We start from the raw sequence: 22,984 nt of genomic DNA, 5'->3' as shown, positions 1-22,984 counted from the left end.
AGCAGAGCCTGAACTAGATTTAGTTACATAAGTGTGGTCGTCTTTTTACAAGCTGTAAGAGGCAATGATATCTCTGTCTAGTCAGGTTTTTGTAATGTAAGTCTGATATAATGAATCACACGGTCTCTGAAGTTGCCATGGAATATACTGAACTCACTCAAAAACTGAACTCATAAGTTATTAACTAGATAATACAGGTGAGCTGAAGTGTTTAAACTGCACAGTATAGTAGTGTCCACCTGTGATCTGAAACTTTAATGGTGTAGATGATACAGAATGAAGTTTCATAAATCTCGATGTTGTGGACATACCCTCAGATGCTAGTTCTGGATAGATTTCTAAAACGAATGCTATCCAATACTCCCATGGAGGTTTTAATGTGCAGTTCTTGTTTTTTATGGGGGTTGGTTCTTCTGCATGGACAATGTGGATGATATAGTTACGTAATAAATACAAACACTAGCGAGAGTGAGCCCTAATGAGGACGTTGAGTGAAATCAGCAGTATTCAACAACAGACAGGCGTTTCTGTCTAGGCTAACCACACCTATATAAACGAGGTTAAAAAAAAAAGCAGTCATACCTCTCTGTAACTAACATCCATAACCCATACTGCTGCCAAGATAACAGGTCCTCCCACGCCGAACCTCTCTGAGCTCAAATGTATCGCCAAACATGCATCATCATAACTGCCACTTTTCAATAATACCTTCAGGACACAGGTTCAGATCCATGAGGTGCAACAGGGTCCAAGCAAGAATCCATTAAATGTTAGTGTGGAGCCAGGATTTATTTTTTCACTTTCTTTAACATTGTAAGATAGGATTTTTTTTTATTTTTTTTTACGATTTCACTGATTTCTCAGGGAATAGTATGTAGCATGTATCTTGAAAATCCAGATCTTGTGAATTTACTCAGAGCCTTTCTATTTTACTTAATGTGATTATGTGATGCTTTGTGTACCTAACATATACAACTTGAAAAATAAATACAATTATTTTAGATTAGATAGTTTATGCTTCAGTAAAATTAATATAATACTACTAATAATAATAATAATAATAATAACAATGCTGACCAGGCCATTTTTGCGACCACTTTTAGTTCTGATACTTTAAGTGCATTTTGTGGATAATAGTGTTGCTACTTTTACCTAAAGAATCTGAATACTTCTTCCACTATTGCAATAACCATCTGTAGTCTCTTTTATTAACACCAGTTATACGGAACATTTTAATCGATATAGTCAATTACTTTATTAAGTGTTGTCTGTGTTATATATTAGATATTACAACTACTGGGTTAATAAGTGTGATAAATATTTTGAGTTAGCCGACCTGCCACGACTCAGCCTTTAGGGGGCGGTGTAGTTTTTTTCCCTTGGTTTGGGTTCGTATGAGCAGATTCGATCATATTCTTTTCAAGTATAGAAATCCGACCAAAAAAATAAAATAGTTCTTTTTTGCCATGTGTTACATATGTATATTTTCTAAATATTTTTTCTCAGCGTTTTATTATGCTGTATGATTTTTTTCCACAGTTACAGGATTTGAAGAAAGTGCCGGTAAGAAATCCGAGGCTGCATTCGCGTACACTGATGGAGAACAGGCGAGGCTTTCAGGTTGGTTACGCGATGGCCGCTCTCTCATCAGTATTTGGGTTTTAACGCGAAAACAATGGCTTCGAGGCTCGGAAAGGCGCGCTGTTGTCTTCTCTAACTACCGGAATGATAGCGGCACCATTTTAGCTGGTTGGTTTTGTTTTAACGCGGAGTCGGAGATGTCCCGTTTCTGTTAGGGTCTCAGTGTTTTTCTTGTTCGTCTCCCGGGCCTGGCCGCGGCTGCCTACACTGTAGCGGCGGGCTGCCACTTTCGGATGAGCGGGCAGTAGCTCTCGAAGAGGTGGGGTCTGAATTTAGGCGAAAACAAGTCACCAGAGCCGCGTGTAGAGATGCATGACATGAATGCGGCTCATTAAATGCTGCCGATGTGGACGGGAGGGTCAACAAGATCACAGTTTTGACTCTGGACGCTCGTGCTAGTTAGCATTAGCATTCTGTAGGGTTAACTTGCTCGGGCTAAAGCGAGATGTGGTATAAGTAATTTAACAGCAGTTAACGGTATCTAACGCAATAATTATCGATCGTGCTACTTTTGTGGAGTAACTCGGAACCAGGGGTGGCGTGCATTTTACGTGAAATGTTTACAGACGTGGGCTTCTTTGCATTTTGTTGGTGCATGTTAGCATGTGCTAACAGCAGGTTGCTAGCTGAACTAACTGCCCAGTGACGTAACGCTGGTCATTGTTTTGACAGCGCGCAGCATCATGGCCGAGGATTGTTATTCTGTTAAATTGAAATCTTATTCTGCGTTGAATATTTCTATCATGAGATACTAGTCGTAGCAGGTGATATCTGGCTAAGTTAATGTGACGCAGCTCATTGTTACGTTACTTTACTAAGTGCCTACTGCCAGCGGCCAAATATACTTTATCTATAATTACCGCAGCATTTCAGCTCAATGTATCATGATTACGCATCTTATTTGTGAAGCTTCACTCCCCTTGGCGATGGTTCTGCTGTGGTTATTGTTCCCAGACTGTCACTGCACCACTGTGTAAAGTCATGGTTTCCCTTTGGCTCTCAGTTGTAGGATGGATCCAGACAGTGGGGCAGAAACACAAAAAGCTGTCAGTTTGCAGTGGAAGAGCTACAAACTCGTCCAGGACCCCACTATCAGGCGGGTCACACAGAAAATCTACAGATATGACGGGGTGCATTTCAGTGTGCCGGTGAGTTGACTTCCATCTTTATATAATCTGTAATATCCATTCTGTGCCTGCATCTTCATACTGTAATCTGCACACGATTCCCAGGACTCTGGATTTCCTCCTGTGGGTGAATTGCGTGACCCTCGACCCCGGAGGTTATGGTCCAGATATACAGAGCTGTCCCTGCCAGTGCCAAAGTTTAAGGTGAGAATAGCAAGTCAACATTCAGTTCACTCGTCCCAGTTTCTTCATTTCTTGACTTGATTCACAATTTTCACCCTGATTCTGTCTTGTTTTTACTCACAGCTTGATGAGTTCTATGTGGGTCCCATACCCCTCAAGGAGGTGACCTTCGCTAGACTCAATGACAACATCAAGGAGCCCTTCTTGGCTGACATGTGTGCCAAGTTTGGTGAAGTGGAGGAGATGGAGATCCTGTTTCACCCCAAGACCAGGAAGCACTTGGGCCTGGCCAGAGTGTTGTTCACCAGCACAAGAGGAGCCAAGGACACAGTCAAGCAGCTTCACAACACCTCTGTCATGGGTAACATCATTCATGCACAACTGGACATAAAGGGTGAGTTTATACACCTCATTTGAGGCATCTTCAGTATGACTGGATTATAAGTAACAAGTTACTTCAGATAGTTTTGGCTTTAAACTGTCAAAATACATCGAAACACTATAGCACAAATATAACATAAGCCAGTTTTAAAACAAACTACAAAGCACCCTGTATACCCACCAGGGCTGCACAACCACATAGTTGCATGTGTAGATTTGTATTCTGTGTCTTGGTCTCTATCTGCACAAAACCCAAACGTGAAATACGTCATTAGAGGATATATATTTGCAAGCTTTTTATTTCATGCAAGAAACAGCTACGGTTCATGAGAAAATTCTTCAAATGTTATTTTAAAATATATTGAAATATCCACTTCTTTATCAGCTATTTTATCCACGTTTGCATGTTGCACTAAAACAGAATTACTTGTTCCCTTGCATGACTACCCATCAGCTTACATTGAAATCTGTTAACAGTTTTACTGAAATATTAAGTTGTCTCTTGGTGGTAGTTAAACCTAATGGTATTTGGCTTGAAATCCTTATTCTAAGTAGATGCACTTTATGTGTGATGAGCTCCTTTCTAAGTTTGTATTTATCGTTTTTTGAATCTTGTGTCTAATCCAGGACAGCAGAGGCAGAAGTACTATGATCTGATAGTAAATGGGTCCTACACTCCTCAGACAGTGCCCCTGGGAGGCAAGGCTTTGACAGAGAGGGTCCAGCCTCAGGCCCCAACGCAGCCACAGCCACAGCCTGATACGGTATCTAAGCTATTTAACAAGCATCTATAGTTAATATGTGAATGGATATAAAGAGGAATTTGAGTGTTTCATCAGCATTGTTATCAGTTCCACACGTTCACAATCAATTCTAATATATATTTTCTTTCTGTGCACAGTCATCTGAAACCAGGCGGAGGCTCTCTAGTGACCTTGCGGTTTTGGCAGCAGGGGTCCAGGCCCTCACATCAGGAAGTGTTACCCCTTGCTCTGCGGAAACTGGCTTCAGTGATCAGCGCCTGGACACACCCCCCTCCACCATGGCAGGCCCCTTCACCCCATGCTCCTCTGCTTCGACTCAGAGTGGTGGGGGAACACCTTACAGCTCCAGATCTGGGACTCCTTTCTCACAAGACTCTGGTTACGCCGGGGCCAGGTTAGTTGTTGATTTTGAGCAGAGTTACATGTCAAAATTTTACCACTGTGATATCATGAGGCGAATTCAGATCCCTGAGTCAAAGCTGAGCCACTCGGCATCATCTATACAGTATGAGGCCTCAAGGCATTCTTTTTCAAATCATATGTGATATTTATTTATCAGTGTTGTATTAATAACTGCTTATAAAGATTATATCACTTTTTCTTGTATTCAAATAAAATGAAATTAAGCTCCCGAAGAGAGCTGTTGCATAAACAGTGTGTTTGGACAGTGCACCAATGTTTGTCACCATTATATTACAGTATTTTGCACACTACTATGTCCTGAACTTAATGGTATGTAGTAAAACCTAGAATATCGCTGTTTGAAGAACATAATTTTATTAATAGAAAAAGTAAAACGGGGGGTTTGTGCCATTGATCAATCAGCTCAACTGGTAGTCGTGGCATTTGAAGCTTGTGTAAGATTAGTAGTCTGAGTCTGTAGTGGCATATTTGTTGATATTAATTAATTATATTTAGATCCACAAAATAGTAATTTTAAAATCTCCCATGTTTGTCTCTTACAGGCATACTGGCTTTAACACTGGCACTTTGGGTAGCGGCTACCCTCCCCAGGACATGTTACCTTCCTCTTCCTCGTCTTCTGCAGTCTCATCTACTGTTGGGGGATACAAAGTGTCCCGCTACTCTGAGGATGCACAGGAGCCTTCAGTGTATCATCGAGGTCGCCCCATGTACCCCCCAACCACATCTTACCGTCCTAATGAGCCACCATGCTATCCCCCATACCCAAATGTTGGAGGGCCTGGGCAACACATGGCGCACCACTCCTCAATGCCTCCACCACCCCTTGCAACCCAATATGATCAGCCCGCAATGTCGGACAGGGACCGAGACAGAGACTCAGGTGGGCGCTACGGTGCAGGGGGGATTGGTTCCAGAAGGTCATCTTACCATCACCAGCAGGACACAAACTCTTCCTCAAAGTACCATACACATCACTCCCATCACCACTCAGAACGCAGGGATGACAGGGGGTACAGGCGAGACAGCCTGGGCTCCCGTTCAGGTGACCATAGCCACCAGAGACACCGCAATCACCACCATTCTCACAACCACCATGGTAGCAGCAGCCGCAGACGGAGCAGCCACGACCGGGACAGAGATCGAGATAGAGATGGTGACTTCTCCAACAGCTCTGACCCCAGATACAATTCCAACTCCTACCGCTCTTCTTCTAACAGTATGTCTCCCCCACCCTCATCTTACTCTGCCTACTCTTCCAAAGAGCCTGCCCCCACCAATCCTCAGGGATTGGAAGTTTCCACCCTTCAAGGGTGCCCAAGCCTCGCTGACAGGGGTGCGCTGCCTTCAGTAGGTGCTGACAAAGACTATCATGCTGGTCACCACAGTGCTCTGCCTCCACCCCCACCGCCCCCTCCGCCCCTCCCACCAGCTTCTGTTATTGCAGCGGCTGTAGCTGAGACACTTGGAACAATGGACTTTAGCCAGGATAGTCCAGCCCGCGAAGAGCAGTGGACAAAGCCCAAACGCCGTCCAAGCACCCCACCAGCACCGCCGAAGACACCCCCACCTTCCTCACCGCCTCATCCCTCCATAACTTCCTCCTCTGCCTCTCCTTCCTCCACCTCACTCCCTCATCACCTACCCCCTTCCTCCAGCTCCCCGCAACCTCCCCAACGTGACTCCTCTTCACCAGAACCAGATTCCACCAATGAGAGTTTACCCTTCGCTTACCATAGCAGCAGCCTTGACTCTCGTATTGAGATGCTCCTTAAGGAACAGAAAGCAAAATTTTCCTTCCTTGCCTCTGATGAGGAAGATGAAGATGATAGGAAAGAGGACAAGCAGAGGGGTTCACGTGGGGACAGAGGAGAGCGAAGAGGTGGGTCAGGTGATTTAACAGGGGAGCACACAGGTGGCAATCAGATGGGAGACAATGGAGAGAAGGACCACCGGAGGAAAGGGGAAAGGGACAGAGATGGAAACAGAGGAAGGAAACGGGGAAAGGGAGGAGAGGGTAGAAAAAGTCCCACTGTACTTAATGCAAACACACCATCCTCTTCCACCTATTCTCCACACATCCCGCCACCAGAGGAGCCCCAGGCCCAAGTTGGCCTCGCTGGGCCTGGAGCTTTGCAGGTGGAGTCTTCACTGGCTGGATTTGCTGATAAACAGAGCACAACAGGAGCACACACACCACCTTTTAATGGACAGAGCCAGGTAAGATCAGCAGCACATAATGACATCTCAGAGTTCAAAAGCATTGGGACTGCCTCTTTGCGCTGACAAATAAAATGTATTTGGTTCGTTTATGGTTGTGAAGTCACGCAAAGCAGTGCTGAAGTTGTATGTAGACATATACAAATCTTGCATAGAGCAAAGTAAAGAATTGGACTACTCATTCAATTTCTATATGGTGCTACAAGCCAGTGGCCCAAGTCCACAAAATGAACATATCAAGCACTCACAAATCTTCTTCCATATTAATTTTGAAACAGTCAGAGAGGCACACAGATTTTTCAGCCTTCTTCAGCACTTGTTTTAACCATTGTTATAACTGATTATACTAACCACAATTCTTGTCCTATATATATGTAGGTACTTGTTGGCTGCTGATTATGTTTTGTTTTTGCTGTGGGGCTATAACATTAGAGGGAAACTCGTGAAAAAAGCAACTCAAATTGAACTAAACTTGTTCTGTGCATGATAAGGATGAAAAGCATTTTTGTACAAAACCTACAAACAAATTGTTCAAAAGATTGTTCAGTTTGGCAGGATACAAAAACAATGTGTATGCTCTGTTTTTGTTGGGTGGTTAAGGCTTTTATACTTAATTTTCGCACAATACACCTCTATTTCTGTGGCAATAAGATATATTTAAAAGTCATCATCGTGGTACATAAAAACATCTGTGATTTCCCAACTTAAAACAGGACACTCTTTGTTTTCTTTCAGTCCTCCCCTAACTCCTCAGGGGAAGACATGGAGATATCAGATGAGGAGGAGGAGGAGTCAACCATAACAACGGTGAACACCCACCAGCCCTCAGTCACCTCAGGTTCTTCACCCTCTTCGTCCCAGGCTGCCATGCCTTCACAAACAACTGACCCCTCATCTTCACCCCCACCCATCTCTGACTCTGCACAGCACTTTGGTACCTCCATGCACCCTCCCATGCCCTCCTACCCTCCTCATTTGCCTCCTCCTCCACCTCCTGGTTATTCCCTCCAGCTCCCACCTCCCCCAGGGATCCCTCCTCTTCCCCACATGGAGCTGCACCCTGAGTATCCTCCTCCCATGCCCCATCACATGTATGACTATGCCAGCTCCATGGAGCTGATGAACCAGTACAGCGGTGGAGCTCCTATGTCTTTCCAAATGCAGACCCACATGTTAAGTCGCCTTCACCAGCTACGTATGTCGTCATCCAATGGCACTCCATGCCCTGGTGAGGCAGCCACTGCTGACTACACTTCCTACCACCTCCACTCTATGCCACCACACTCACATCACCCTTACATAGACCAAGAGGATAGTGGGGCGGGTGCTCATTACGACCAGGACCACCGCTACATGCCCCCTCATATGCCCTACCCCTACCCTGACCCTCACAGCACTCAGATACCACCCCATCCACACCATGGCATCCAACCTCCCCACACAAGCTGGCCGCCACATGTCTTGCCAACACACTACCCATCTTACATGCCCCCACCTGGCTATGGCACCATGCTGCCAGGGGATGGAGATGAGTACAGGGCTCCAGGGGAGGAGATGCCCATGCTGGCTGAGAATCCACATGAGGCCACGGTGCAGATGGTCCTGGCCACTCTGATCCAGGAAATGAAAAACATCATGCAGAGAGACCTGAACCGCAAGATGGTGGAGAATGTTGCTTTTGCCACCTTTGATGAGTGGTGGGAGAGGAAAGAGACCAAGGCTAAGGTAAGGAGGAATACTCCAAACAGTGATGCCATTATCATTTAAAATATGCTATTCTGGTTTTTATTTGAAAGCAAGAGATACTGCTTTATCCACTTTTGTTGGTACATGAAAACAAAGTTTATTTTATTAAACCCCGTCCTTTATTTCCAGTCTGGAGGGATTTGTTTCTGTATCTCATTGTCCTACAACTAGCAAAGGGACATTCTTTTCCCCAAATATGCCAGTTTAAAATTCCTTGTCTCATTCTCAGTAGTAAGCATTCATGCTGCTGTCATCTGTAGTGACAGTTGCTATTACTTTGAAATGGAAAACAAAGATCAAATATCTCTTAGAAATGAGTTTGAATTGTAAATGGTTTCCCTCTCCAGCCTTTCCAGACAATGGTCAGGGGGGTGTCTGCCTTACGGGATGATGAGAAAAAAGAGGAAAAGGTCAACCGTCCACGGGAGCCTCTCACGTCTCTTGTGGATTGGGCAAAGAGCGGTGGCGTGGAGGGCTTTTCTCTTCGAGGAGCACTACGACTGCCATCCTTCAAGGTAAAAGCATAACAATTCTAACACACGGACTGTATGTTTGACAGCATTGATAAGCATTGATAAATTGATGCATCTCCAGTCACTGGAGCATGCATTTAAATCACTCACCAGACAGCCAGTGTTCACCTGTCATAAATAGGGCAATGCCTCACGTTTTCAGCAGATCATTGGTCAGCAGCATTGTGCTATAGGCAAGAATAGCATCAGAGCTAAGTCAAACCGTCACAAGTTAGATTGTTATCCTAAGCCAAGAGTGTCTTTCTTGAGGGCTCGACTCATGATCTCTTATAATATAATAATAGATGATATTATTATAGATAATAATAAAGATGTAATAGAACTAAAATGCCTTGCAGAAATTTGATCTCCACACATGATCAATACGAAAAAGCTTAGTTCACTGAGTAGAAGAAGCAACTTCATCGAAGATAATTTTTTCAATAAAAAACACAAGACTCCAATCAGTTTAAGCATTGTCAACAGAGGGCTGTATTGTAGTGGTCAAATAAGATTTGCAGCAACAGCTGAATGATAGAGAGATGAGAGAGTTTCATCTTTCCGTCTGAGAGTTGAATGCCCATCATGGTAATGCCCACATCTAATGTGGAACCTACTGGTGATAGGCTTATTTGTGCCTGCTTTTTGAGGATTGTAAAAACTTTACACCTGTTTTGATGGTCCAGCAGGCACAGAGGGGACAAGTCGATCAATACACTGCACATAGCTCTACAATGAAGCAAGGGCACAAAATAGAGGGTTTTTTATGTTATGGGAAGTGGAAAAAAACTCTTTCCTTCATTATGAAACTGATGTGGCAGCCTATTACAGTCTTACCTGTGATGTTTTTCTTGGAAAACAATGATATTATGAATATTGTTTGTGTCAAAATGTGCAGGTAAAGAGGAAAGAACCTCAGGAGCTTGAAGAAGGAGACATGAAAAGGCCACGACCTTCAACCCCACCAGACGAGGATGACGAAGGTTTGCTGAGATGACTTTGAATGTTTTTAAAAGAATGTTAAGGCTAATAGGCCTCCTGCATATATAACTCTGACACTTCTGTGTCCAGCTGCTGATGGGAGAATGCCAGAGGCGGACAGGCATTCAGCTGAAAGGGACAACAAGAGGAGGAAAGCGAAGCCAAGGAATCGTAAACCGTGGGAGCTTGACAGCGAGGGAGAGGAAACATCGGATGGCTCCTCGACGGAAAAGGTGAAGGGGTTTTATTCAGTCTTTTTTGTTTTTAAAGCCAAGAGCAACAAAATATAGTCTAGAAAAAGAGCATATACAGGTTTAGTGTGATCCCAGTCAATGGTGACTGACAGCGTAAGTGCTTCTTTCAAATGTATTCATCTCATCTAAGACTGACCAATACATAAATTAATATCCATGGTGGATCCAAATGGAAGTAAATTTTATTTTTTTATTTGCTTTGTGTTAACACTGGTTTTAATCTTACTCTCTCTGTTCGCTAGATGGCAGCATTTCACTGTATTCTTTTAATTTTGTAACCACAACCTTTCTTTTATGCACAGGAGGATGAGGAAGGAGAGGAAAGTGAAAAGGAGTCTGATGGTAAATCACAATTAGTAATCTCATTATTATGTTTTCACCAGCTGTATAGTTTGTCTTAAACCAAATTTCTTTTTTTTCTTAGATGATGCCCTTAGCGCTGACAGTGATGATGAGAGCCTCTCCTCGTCCTCCGATGGCTCTTCCTCTTCTGCATCCTCATCTTCTTCTGAGGATGAGGAGGAAGGAGAGAGGCCTGAGAGTGAAGGACCAGACACCATGGATGAGTCGACCATAGACAGCACAACAGAGAAAGAAGATTACAGGTATATAGCAGCCTCTGAATTTTCTTATGCCAGAATTACATATTTAAAACTTGTACTTTTCATCTAATTTTTATTGCTGGATCTAATAAATTTTTCAATTTTTCCTCAGGCAAAATAACGCAGCAGCAGTTCCAAAGGCAGAAGTAAAAACAGGTTTGTTAGAACTTCTCATCAACATAAATAAATTGAGCTAGAATGGGACTCAGTAGAGTGCATACCTCCCTCAGTGCTCAACAGTCCCCTTGTGAAACCACACTTAACTTCACTAGATCCAGATTTATGTTTGGATCTGCACCAATTTGCACAAACTCTTAAATATCAGGCCTCTAAAAATGCCAGATTTTTAAACAAGTTCAATTAATTATACTCTCAGAAATCGGTGAAAAGTCAAGGAGTGTACAATGTTATAGTAACTGAAACAAATTCCTAGATCTTATGAGTTCTTCCCTGCCCCATACTGTGTCCTTCCACCAAGCTCTGCAGTAACCCATCTATTACTCCTGGTAAATGACTGACACAAAAACAAGGGAACAAACAGGCGAAAACATAACCTCTGTGGTGGAAGTAATAAAGGAAAAGTTTGTCTCACTTGTTTTTGTTTACCAGCAGACAAAAAGAAGCTGCTTCTTGGCAGCAAAAGAAATTGCGCCATCTAACTGACCATGAAAATCTTTGCTATGTTTTGTGTAAATATTTCTTATGTCTTTGAATAATCCTCTAAGGTGAAGCCAAGAACAGCAAGGCAGATACAACAGCACCTACCAAGCGGCCTCCATCACCACCATACCCGCGTCCTTCGTCCCCGGTTGTTCTTGTGCCCCCTCTCAAAAAACGCAGGAAAACAGTCTCGTTTTCAACAGACGAGAACGACAGCAAAATGCAGCCGCCAACTGCAACATTATCTCCATCTCCCTCACAAATGGCTGGTGAGTCTCCCCTCCTTTCTTCTGGGAGACCCTCAGACTTACACGCAACTGCTGCTGGAACCACCTCAACTCGTCCCTCCCAAGGCATCCAGCTTCTCCCCTTTGCCTCAAAACCAGGTGAAGGCAACGCCCTCATTGTGCCCCCACCTGGACGAACTCAAGACTCTGATGAATCCAAAAAGGGACCCCCTGTTTCTCCCCAGACCACCCCTGTCAAATCCCCTGGCAAACGGGGTGCAGGCAAAGACTCCCCCAAATCTCCCGCACCTCCTGTTATGGTGTGCCGCACTGTGCAAAACCTGCCACTGGATCACGCTTCTATGTGCAGGATGGCCTTTGAGGAGGCTCCTCCACTGCCTCCTGTTAATAAACGGTCCAGAGGCAGACCCCGGACAACTAGCTTGTCTGCTTCATCCTGTCACTCCCTCAGAGAGGAAGATGAGGATGAGGAAGAAAGTGAGCAGAGGTTAAGACTCAGAGAGCAGCTTGGGGCGTCTAGCCTCCTGCAGCTGGCTTCAGCCTCATCCACTGATCTGTCTGTGTTGGCTGACATAGCCTTGAAAATGGACCCTGATGCTGGGGACTCAGAGGAGACAGAGACGTCTGACGAGGCAGAGGAGCAGAAGATGGAAGATGATCTCTTCTCCCCAGAGTTACTGGCACTGGTTATGAACCCAGAGGGTGTAATTGCCCTCATGGAGCACAACTACTGCAAACCCCCTGTTCTCACAGCACCACCCAGCACCAAAAGGACTTCCACCAGACAAGACTCTTCTGTCTTGCTCCCAGCAGACCTCAACTCTATTTCTGGGGTGCTTGAGGCCCCAGAGGAGGTAATTGGAGAGGCGCTACCATCCAGGGGAGATACAGGAGAATACTTGTCTGCAATGGGAGTGCCTTTTGATTCTGAGGATGTTGGCCAGGCTGCAGCTGTACCTCCATCAGCAAAGAAGAAGAGCGTCATTGGTAAGGGTTTGGAACATGAAAAGGACGAGAGCAAAAAGAGAAGAAGAAAAGACAAAGAAAACCTTGAGGCTCATCAAACTAAAAAACAGGAACATCAGGGCAAGAAACTGAAGAAGCGGAAGCTAGAGGTGCGTGGGAATTTTGTTTATTGTGGTTCATTCCTATACATGTTTGTGCATGTTTTAATCATGTTTGTTGCAACATGTTACAATAGTGTCTGACCACACAGATTTTAGTATTCAGTTTTATTGGGGGGGGTTAATCCTCAGGTACGGAAATAATGTATTATCTAGCTTTGTCTTGTGCATGCACAAATGTCCCTACAGAGATAAGTACTGAAACTCTTTTAATTTATTTAACATTTGTTTTGTGTAAGTACCTGATCGATGAGAAATAACAGTAAGAGCAGTAGCAGTACTATTACACTCTTAATGACGTCCATCCCAAGGCTCTAATATCTTCAGAAACATCTTTTGGCTTAGTCAGTGGAATTACAAACATGCTGCATAACTATAATATACGCAGATTTGATTTTTAAAGTTAAAAAATGTTATGACCAGGGATATTTAGTTTCTAAAACCTAAAGCTGTCTGCCAGCTAGCCCCACCCGGTTCAGCTGAGATCTTTTTGTGTAGAGTTTGCATTTTGGCCTGGGTTTCCTCCGCATACTCAGACTTCCTCCCACAGTCCTGCATATTTGGAGTTAACTTGATTTGAGACCCTACATTGGCTGTCTGTGTGAATGTGAGTACAAATGGTTGTTTGTCTCTGTATGTTGGCCATGTGATGGTCTGTCCAAAGTGTACACCGCAGCCTTCAAGAAGATAAGATAGGGATAAAGATTAAATCAATGGTTTTTTGAGTGATTACTTTCTATTGATCCCCAGACATCCATTTAGATAGCAGATTGTGGTCCAAACTATAGTACCCCCACTAAATGCTTTGCTGTGCAGAACAGCACCTGTGCTTGTTTCTCATAAAACTATATTAATTTGTACTTAGCCATCATATATACATGCATTTAGGTAAATCTGTCAAAATGAAATTGACCTAATTTACAATTTTAAGCTACTGTCTCTACTATGAACGTGTCCAGTAGATATGTTGTATGTCATGTGACATTGTCAACTGAGCAGGAAATGCAAGGCCACCATTGAGAGTTTTATTGTTGTTTTAGTGTGGACCAGGTGGAAAAGCGATTATATGCCAACACATTTTGTGTGCTGGATGGTAGCTGTGTTCTCTCACTGTCATTAATGTTCCTCTTCCTCTGCTCAGGACTCTGAGGAAGATGTGGACGTGGAGGAGCTTGAGTCCGGCGAGCTTTCCAGCACAGACACGGAGGATGAGGTGGTTGAAGAGGTGAGGAAGAGCGAACGCCTCTTTCTGCAGGAGGCAGGCATAACGTCGTCCCAGCGTTTGCAGAAACCTGTTCCTGCACCCGAGCCTCTTGCCGTGAAGTTTGACAACCGCAGTGAGTTTGAGCAGATGACTATCCTGTATGACATCTGGAACTCTGGTCTGGATGGTGAAGACCTGTTGTTGCTGAAGAAGACTTATGAGAAGCTGCTCCAGGACGACCACAGCTCTGACTGGCTCAATGATACTCACTGGGTCACCCACACGAATATCCTTTCAATGACTACCTTTTGCATTAAAATACGCCTGTGGTTTTTAAATTGAGAAAGTTTATTAAGTTTACATTTTCATTGTGTGGTAACCTTTTATTGCCCTTGACCTTTGAGTGCACTAACCAATTTGCCGAACCCTCGGCGTAAGAAGAAGAGCACAGATGGGCAACTTCGTGAGCATGTTACTGGTTGTGCCAGGAGCGAGGGCTACTATGCCATCAGCCGCAAGGAGAAGGATGTGTATCTGGACCTGGATCTACCTGAGCAGGTCATACGGGAAGTGGAGAACGTCGACAGCATGGTAGGCCTGTGCCCAATTTCATCCTCTTTCTCTGCAGTATTTGAGAAACATTTTTCTTTATCTGCACCATGTTTCTGCTCAATTTCTGTTCTGTAAAATGTATTGCAACAAACTTAAAGTCTGTGGTTCTCCAAAGATTTTAACAAATTCATTTAAAAAAAGTTTATATCTGTCATATGGACTTCTAATTGCAAAACTAAGTAAAAAAAAATCTTCATACTACATAATCCAAAAATTCTGCCTGACTTTCCATGTGGAATTAATACTGTTTCTTTTTGTGATCTTTGGCAGTCTGTCTCATACCAGAGATTTTTCATCGAACATCAGACTGAGCTTTGGAATCAGTTTATTGAGATAATGTTCAGCATTAATCTTGATAACACTTGAAGGGTTTGATAAAATACAGCCTCAAGGTGAACCTGTAATTCTACAGTCTGAGTCAAGCATATGCTTAAGAAATTAAACCTCACTAAACCAGGATTGCAGGAAGATACATATTTTTGACTGTTATGAAATAAGGTTGGTTCAATTCTGTAGAAAGTTGAGTCAGAGTTCACAAGAAAATGCCAAATGTAGCTCCAGATGGTGACGTAGAGAAAGGAACACTTCTCTTCAGTCCCAAGCTGGCTCTGTAAACAAACTGCAGGGGATGTGGTGGTTGCTGAGTATGATAATAACAGATGGTTAAAACCCTTAATTATAGCCCTTTGGAATTCCAGAGTTGGTCCTTAGTCATTTGGCTCTGATAACTTTTAATTTGGGATTCAAGGTGGTAAATTTGGATTTCCAAATAGAAGTTGTTGGATGTGTGAAAACAGTGATGTGTTTTTTCTAAATAGCTGATCAGCACAAAGATTTATATTTTTGCTAATAGTCTTGGTGAGTCCAAAGGATTTGCACAAATGATATGAAACAGTAAGTATTGGTTGAAGCCGCCACACTGGTGACAGCTGTTGGTCGAGAAATTATGTTTTTCAAGTCTGTCCCAATTTTGAAGACAATATCTCAGAAACACATCCAGCTAATTTCTTCATATTTGACACAGTTGAATTTAACAGTGAACCAATTAGATTTGGGGAGTCACTGTGAATTTACACTATACTAATTTGAGATAATATTGATAGAATTTCACACAAATGTCCAATAGGATATAATGGTGAAATTATTTAGTAGCGATTAATAAAACATAAATAAAAATAATGTTCTTTCTGTCCATTAATCAGTGCAATATCTCAGGAAAAGGACCAGGAGATTCTGACCATATTTCCTGCAACTTTCTAGTATTGTACCTTTCAGAAGTGTAGCCCCTGTTCAGATCCAGTTCCAACTCATAATGTATATTTTTGAGATGTTTTAAAGACGCAGCAGCTTAAAGATCCATAAATTTAAAAAGGTTTCTGTATTGCAGTTTCTTTGAGAGTCTCATACGAGTGTTTGCTTTAACCAGGTGCACGCTCTTCACAGCTTTATTATTACAACACCTTCTAATTTGGAAAACAAAGTTAATGCACCCACAACAAGGGCAGTATAATTTCATCCGTCAACACTGCATCTGGCATTCTATTGGTGGGGAACCTTTGACTTGTTGTGCAAAGATATCCAAGCACGGAAGGAAAAATCCAAAAGCAGACATATCACACGCACACAGAAGCAATGTGTGCAAGGAGAAGAGCTGAAGCTGGAGCACAGGAAATATGTCCAAGCAAAAGAAGGGCATAGTTTGAGGACAAGCAGAGAAGATCTAAGAACAACCCGGGAATATTGTAGTGCAAGTGCAGGGTTTTGAGTGTGAGAATTACCAAATGTGAACTCAATAAGGCCAGCTCTCAAACTGAAAGACCACGCTATTGAATAAATAAAAAATCCATAGTTTATGCATTAGCTTAATTTTGCAAGGAAGTTTTAGCTTCAGATGTCACGTCATTGAAAATCAAAAGCTAAAACCCTGTTTGGCTAAATTTAACGAGACAAGCTGAAATCTGTTGATGTGCAAATACTTCTGTTTTGAAGTTGACCTGAACTGATAAGACTGAAACCGTTTTGGCAGACGTATGTAGGACAGATGTTTAGTGGTCGAGAAACTATTACTATAAATACAACTAGAAATTATTCAAACCCTGTTGGTTTTACTTGCATGTGAGCTAGTGCACATAAACATGTTTTTTTTATTTATCATGTCAAACCATTGGGAAAACCAAACCTCTAACCTTGACTTTATCTGTAAAAAGTTTAGTGTGGTCTGTGCCAAGTTAAATGCTTCTAAGCCTTGACATTGTTCCCTCCTGCTACTTCATTTCAATGCTAAACAACACAGTTTAAGATAAGCAAATCAAATAATTCTGATTCAGATATCCTGGAAAACTTCAGGACAGAAAAATATGTCTATTTCTGGTAAATCCACCAGATTTAAAAGCTTCTTGTTGCTACGGTATCATCACCAAACCCATTTCTTCATAGATTGATGTAAAATTAGCTCCAGTAACTTGTAGAATCGACAAAATTATCTTCTAAAAGTAATTTTTAATGTGTTTGGTTGCTATGCAGGACTGCATCTGACTCTTATGTGTTTTCCATTCTGGCTTTGTGCTGTGTCTCACTGTCGTCATGGGGAAAAAAGCCATCATTGTCAAGGCAAACACACAAGATTTTTCATTTCGTTGTTTTGAGACAGGACAGTAGCGCCTGAGTCTTACATACACGAGGCAGAAAAGATTTGTCATCAACAAACTTGCTCACTGTGAATTCTGACAGGGAACTTGGGGGTGGCGCTTGCTTGGGTAACATCTGTTGAATGACCGGTCCAACTCGTATTTCCAAACAACAGAAATGTTTTGACTATGACTATGAAAACACAGAATACAGACAGACACTTTTTTTGTTTCATTCAGTCCATATACTTTTAGTCATTAAAGAAACACTGATAAGGCTGCAACAAGGTCCATAACTATTACTAGTGACAGAAGCAATTTGTTTTTATTAAAGGAATTAGTCATTTGCTGTAACCATAATCAGCTCGACCACTACGCAGATAATAGTGGTTAAAAATAGTGGTTAGAAAGATACATTTATAATTGTTTTTGATCTCTTCAGGAAAAAAAATGTTTTTGAAAAGAGTAAAATATTGTGTTATGAATAAGAAACGCTATCTCGTATTTGCTGCTAACTGCTTGTACTATGTTAGCTTTGACGCATCTTGATTTCAAGGTGTTTTAGACTCTTTTCTACAAGGTTTGATCTGTAAAAAACTTGTGACAGTGTGTATTGTACCTAAATTTAGTTTACCACAATCGTAGAAACAGAAGAGAAACTTCCCTCTGTTCTTCCTCCTCTTACTCAGTCACGTCTATATTGTTAGTCACTGGTTTCAAAATAGCCCTCACCCACCAAGAAATGGGTGTTCAGTGCTATGTCGGTTCATTCTCCTCTAGTTCAAGGCCACCTGATAACATGATATTGGGTCAAAGGCTCATTTGTAAGTCCCTTCCTTGTCTTTTTTTCTTTCAGGGTGTTAACCGGGTTCTGTCAGAGAGACGCTCAGAGCAGCGACGACTCCTCACAGTCATCGGCACAACAGCTGTTATGGACTCTGACCTGCTGAAGCTCAACCAGCTCAAGGTACAGCTGCGTTACCTCATGAACTCAATCACCTGCACATTATAGTTTAAAAGAATATTGTGCATTATAGAGTGCAATTATTCGTCACACATAACCCTGTCAATTGCATACTATAATTATCTTGATATTCAATATTTTCCTAATAATTCCTTTGAAAAAGATGAAATCCTCAAAAAGCTTTGGAATAAACTTAAGTCACTAAAAAACATCATTGCCTCAGAGAAATAAAGTTCATGCAGGTAGCATTTGGCTGCCACTTTATTTTTTCTCTTTAAAACTGTTTAAAAATTATTATCTGCACTTTGCCATGAGCAAACCAGTGTTTACACAGAGCAAAGCAAACCCCTGGAATGTAATTAACATTAACAGCCGTTTGAATACTTCACAAGTTAATATTTGAATAGATTTTCTTAATGTAAACCACTTTGCTGAAAGGTATGGTGCAGACAAGACACTGACAAACATAAACACTGGTGTTAGAGAGCAGGTTCAACTGCAACGTCTTGCTTTTTCTGCTGTGCACTCCAGCAGCTGTGATGTAATCTTAATGGAACATCAAACGATGTCTCTCCTCAAAAAGCACCACCCTAAAGAGTGCTCTTTGGGTGTTGGCTGTTTTGCACTGGAACTGTGATAAATACTGACTTAGAACCTACTTGCAAACTGTGCATAACCAAAGCCTGTATACTCAAACGTTACATTTAAAGTAAAATATATGTATCCACTAATTTTATTATACAGATGGACTTTAGTTTACTTAAATTGAAAAACAAATATTTTGTTATTTAGAGGAACTAACCTTTTAATTTTAGTCAAAAGAAATTCCCCATTTCTGTATAATGTCTGTCTGGAACTATAGAAGAACTTTAAGAAATGTGTCTGATTATCTGAAAGCTCTTCTCTTAGAAATCTGCCAAGACCATTGTCACAGTGGCTCTTTGTTTCTCCTCATGCAGTTCCGCAAAAAGAAGCTTCGTTTTGGACGCAGCAGGATCCATGAGTGGGGCCTGTTCGCCATGGAGCCCATTGCTGCTGATGAGATGGTCATTGAGTATGTGGGTCAGAACATCAGACAGGTACAACCTCCCAAAGTTTTGTATTTCTGGCGACAACATTTAAACAAACAGAATTATCATTAGTGCATTATAGTGTAAAGCTTTGTTAATGCAATGTTACAGTGTTGAAAGCAAAATTCTTGTGTGTCCAGATGGTTGCTGACAACAGAGAGAAGCGGTACGCACAGCAGGGCATCGGGAGCAGCTACTTGTTCAGAGTGGACCACGACACAATTATAGACGCCACCAAGTGTGGCAACCTGGCACGATTCATCAACCACTGCTGCACTGTGAGTTTGAGCGTCCTGAGTTGTGTTTTAGATTTATTCTGGTTTATTTGTAAGAGCTGTTGCTGATCAGTATCTCATCCCCTTGTTCTTCTAGCCAAACTGCTACGCTAAGGTCATCACCATAGAGTCTCAGAAAAAGATTGTGATCTACTCAAAGCAGGCCATCGCCGTCAACGAAGAAATCACCTACGACTACAAATTCCCCCTGGAGGAGAACAAGATCCCTTGCTTGTGCGGAACAGAGAACTGCCGTGGGACACTCAACTAGTGGACGCATTTCTCTCCCTCACTTGCCAATGGCCAGCCAAACATGGAAATCCACCCTCCTCCTGGTTTGCCCCCCTCAGACTGTGCATAGAAAAAAAAGCCACCCTCCGATATCCCCCGGCCGCTCCCCCGGATGGCCTTGCAGCAGCCCTCACAATACCCAGGAAACAAAGACGCACACACTTGCACTTTTCACGCACATTTTAAATTCACTTGGCAGTTTCACAGACCAGTGTGTGGCAGGGTTGTGTAACCTGGCATGTGAATACTACGAGAGGGCCTCTGCATGAGATCTTCTGTGGCAGTATTGTTAGACTTGATTGGGTAATATGTTTCACGCAGCCAGGCATGAAGGGCCTTTTTATTTCCATGCCAATGTCCAGGAAGCAGGATCGCAGGAAGACAATGAAAACTGAAAAAGAAAATACCAGTATTTTATGACTACGTAAACTCCTCCCTCCCTCCCTGCACCCACCAACCCATCCACCACACAGATCCGCATACAGACGCACAGGAATATCCAACAAATTCAGGGTTTTTCAGACGACAAACTTCAATCAATTTGGTCTTCAGTTATGCAATATTTCCAAGTGTGAAGATTTGTTTCGAAGCTTTTTTCTTATTTTATTTCAGGATATCATGATAATATTATCATTGTTATTAATGGTCTTGTTATTTAGTTGCATTAGCTGTAAGTATCTTACAGTGAAATAAGCTTCAGTGTACCCAACCACTGCCCTCAGTGGCTTGAGATTCACCAGCCCTATAAAACTGTTGCTTCCCTTCTTCACTGTGCGCTACTCTCCTGGTTTGTCACAACCTCCTGTCTGGATGAGAGTAAAGTCCTTTCAACTACTGTTTTTAACCCGACGTGAAAATATATGTCAGTTAGGTTCAAACTCAAAGTGTGTTATTTTTGATCCACTGCTGAATTTCATCTGCAGGATCAGCACAACCAAAATTGGCCTGTGTTTTTTTCTTTAATAGTTCTTGTCCAATTTTGAACTCTGTCAACTATAAGGTCTTGTAAGAAGTCAAGTATTTGTTTTGTAGGTTCTCTGTCTGTCTGTCTGTCTGTCTGTCTGTCTGTGTTTATCTGTTTGATCCATTGCATCCTTATGTTCTCTTTTAACCAGCGACTGTTTTTATTTCAAGAGGGTATAAACATTTTCTGCTGTTTGACTTGAGTCACTGTGTGTGCGAAAGATGTTTTTTTAAAAGGCAAATTTTAGGTCAGGTCACTTTAAAGGTTTAGTTTCTTTTTTTCCTCCCTTTCCAGAATTCATTAACTATTTTTATTTGAGTGTAGAATAGAAAACATCCAACTGATGAGCTTTATCAGCCTATGGCAAACAAATGTCCTGCTTACCATCTGTTTGCAGTGTAGACAGGTGGAAGATGAAAACTGTGCCTGTTGGAAAAATGAGCCTCAGCAGTTTGCGATACACTGCGGGCACACTGAACTCTACCACCCCCTTTTTGTTTCTCTTGTTTTTCAAATGGCTCTGGCCGTCCAAAGTTTAACTGTTAACTAGCAGAAAACTCTTTATTTTGTTCCCGCCCAAACAGGAAAATGTGTAAGATATTTCTTAAGGAAGCCTTTCAGTACAAACCAACCCTCTTTACTACAGGATGAAAAGACAAGAGGGAAAAAAAAATCAAATAAGATCATGTAAATATTGTAGAGGTGTTTGTTTCTCGTAGAAACACACTGATTCCAAGCTGTAAATATGTTGTTCCTTTTCCTCTCTCCATGAGGAGGAAATATGTTCATACCTTCCATTCATTTATTTTTTATTGTTTTTCCTTTTAATTTGATGATTATTTTAATATTATTTGCAATATTTCTCTTGTATTAATGCGTTGGACCCTTTATTAATGGTGCATTAAAATATTTTTTAAATAAATGAAAACTGCTTTTTTTTCTAAAATGATTTTCAGTGTCCTGCTGTAGAAGTAGAGGTTTCAAGTCATGTCAATGATGTGTGTGACTGGTGATGCTGACTGCTAAGAGTTCATGCTCGATACCAGGTGCATAGTGTGCAAATAACTGTTTGAGTCAACAGGAAGTTGTGGAAATCTATGCACATGCAACTTTTCAGTAGCATGAAAGGAAGCATTTAGAACTTTGATTTCATCAGATGACGACAAGGGAAGCTCAGGGGATGTTGGCCAGAGTTACAAAATCTCAAGTCTCTTTCAAGCCATTGCTCTGTTATTATATTAAAATAAAAAAAATCTGATACACTAGTTATCAGAATTTAAGCTGAAAAAGACACTTTACTGCAGGAAATGTTATTCATCATCATCTTCCTCTGCGTAAGAGGAAGGCCGGTTTATACTGGAAATTGCAGGATATGTAAGCATGGGTGACGGTACAAATCAGCATTCTGTAACACCACAATTGCCTTATTGTTCGAGGTGTAATGGAATCTTTTCCCATGATGTCACCTAACGTTTAGAAATTCTGTTGACCCCAATTTACCTGTTTTTCAGGCAAGCATCATATTGGCCACATAGCCTGGCAAAATCCCTGAAGTGAACTATTGTGTTTATTTAAAAAAAAAGAAAGAAAAGAAACATGATACTAAACCCAGTCATTCTAATCTTCAAACTATTCTTTTGGAATCAAAAAAAGTATAGGAGTAAAGTGTAAGTGCAAACCTCCACCACCATCCCAGACACATCACACACATTCAGTTCTAGTCTTCAACCAAACTTGTTGAATGAATAAGGTTTGGTAAGAGTGGCAGGATTTCTGACATTTAAGTGGTTGTTTCAAGCACCCCAGGCCGTTTACTTACATTTACCTAAACTGCTCTAACACTCCTGCCTAAGAGAAAACATTTGTATGTTCAAATTTCACTGTGAGGCTGTATCATGGCTGTGGAAGGTTAAGGTTGTTCATATCGCCTATAGGAGGAGCTTGTGTGCTCTCACTGTCAATGTAATTCATCATGTTAGCGAGTTTCCTATTAACAGACACAGGTATGTACTTTGACCAGTTCTCCTTTCTAAAGACAGTGTTTGAATTAACCTTTGAACTGTAGGTTTGTTAGTTCAGTCAACATTTGACATTAGATTTGATTGACTTCA

The 22,984-nt window shown here is 41.9% G+C and overlaps 1 protein-coding gene across 3 annotated transcripts; it reads left to right on the top strand.

Moving 5' to 3' along the window:
- The first annotated feature begins 1,586 nt into the window (after positions 1–1,586).
- setd1a (SET domain containing 1A, histone lysine methyltransferase) lies at positions 1,587–21,795 on the top strand. Of its 3 annotated transcripts, none has more exons than XM_020094578.2 (21): positions 1,587–1,620; positions 2,645–2,789; positions 2,874–2,972; positions 3,075–3,345; positions 3,960–4,096; positions 4,234–4,490; positions 5,062–6,739; positions 7,475–8,464; positions 8,833–9,000; positions 9,896–9,980; positions 10,069–10,211; positions 10,535–10,574; positions 10,657–10,837; positions 10,947–10,990; positions 11,560–12,857; positions 14,008–14,356; positions 14,480–14,661; positions 18,166–18,276; positions 19,233–19,352; positions 19,484–19,621; positions 19,716–21,795. In XM_020094578.2, the coding sequence occupies exons 2-21, from the start codon at positions 2,652–2,654 to the stop codon at positions 19,887–19,889; spliced, it is 6,603 nt and encodes a 2,200-aa protein (XP_019950137.2). In that variant the 5' UTR covers positions 1,587–1,620; positions 2,645–2,651; the 3' UTR covers positions 19,890–21,795. The 3 variants fall into 3 exon arrangements, with proteins under 3 accessions (XP_019950137.2, XP_069380900.1, XP_069380901.1); XM_069524799.1 differs by having other exon boundaries at positions 1,614–1,749; XM_069524800.1 differs by lacking the exon at positions 1,587–1,620 and adding an exon at positions 1,760–1,900.
- The last annotated feature ends 1,189 nt before the right edge of the window (positions 21,796–22,984 follow it).

Source organism: Paralichthys olivaceus, chromosome 5 (assembly GCF_024713975.1).
Source record: "Paralichthys olivaceus isolate ysfri-2021 chromosome 5, ASM2471397v2, whole genome shotgun sequence".
Lineage (NCBI taxonomy): Eukaryota > Metazoa > Chordata > Actinopteri > Pleuronectiformes > Paralichthyidae > Paralichthys > Paralichthys olivaceus.
This window is presented reverse-complemented; position numbering and strand designations above follow the sequence as displayed.

Excerpts from the sequence above, each read along its gene's own strand:
- setd1a (XM_020094578.2), top strand. The coding sequence starts at position 2,652 with ATGGATCCAGACAGTGGGGCAGAAACACAAAAAGCTGTCAGTTTGCAG. Across the intron at positions 9,001-9,895 it reads TACGACTGCCATCCTTCAAG|GTAAAGAGGAAAGAACCTCA; the intron begins GTAAAAGCATAA and ends CAAAATGTGCAG. Across the intron at positions 14,662-18,165 it reads TGGAGAACGTCGACAGCATG|GGTGTTAACCGGGTTCTGTC; the intron begins GTAGGCCTGTGC and ends TTTTTCTTTCAG.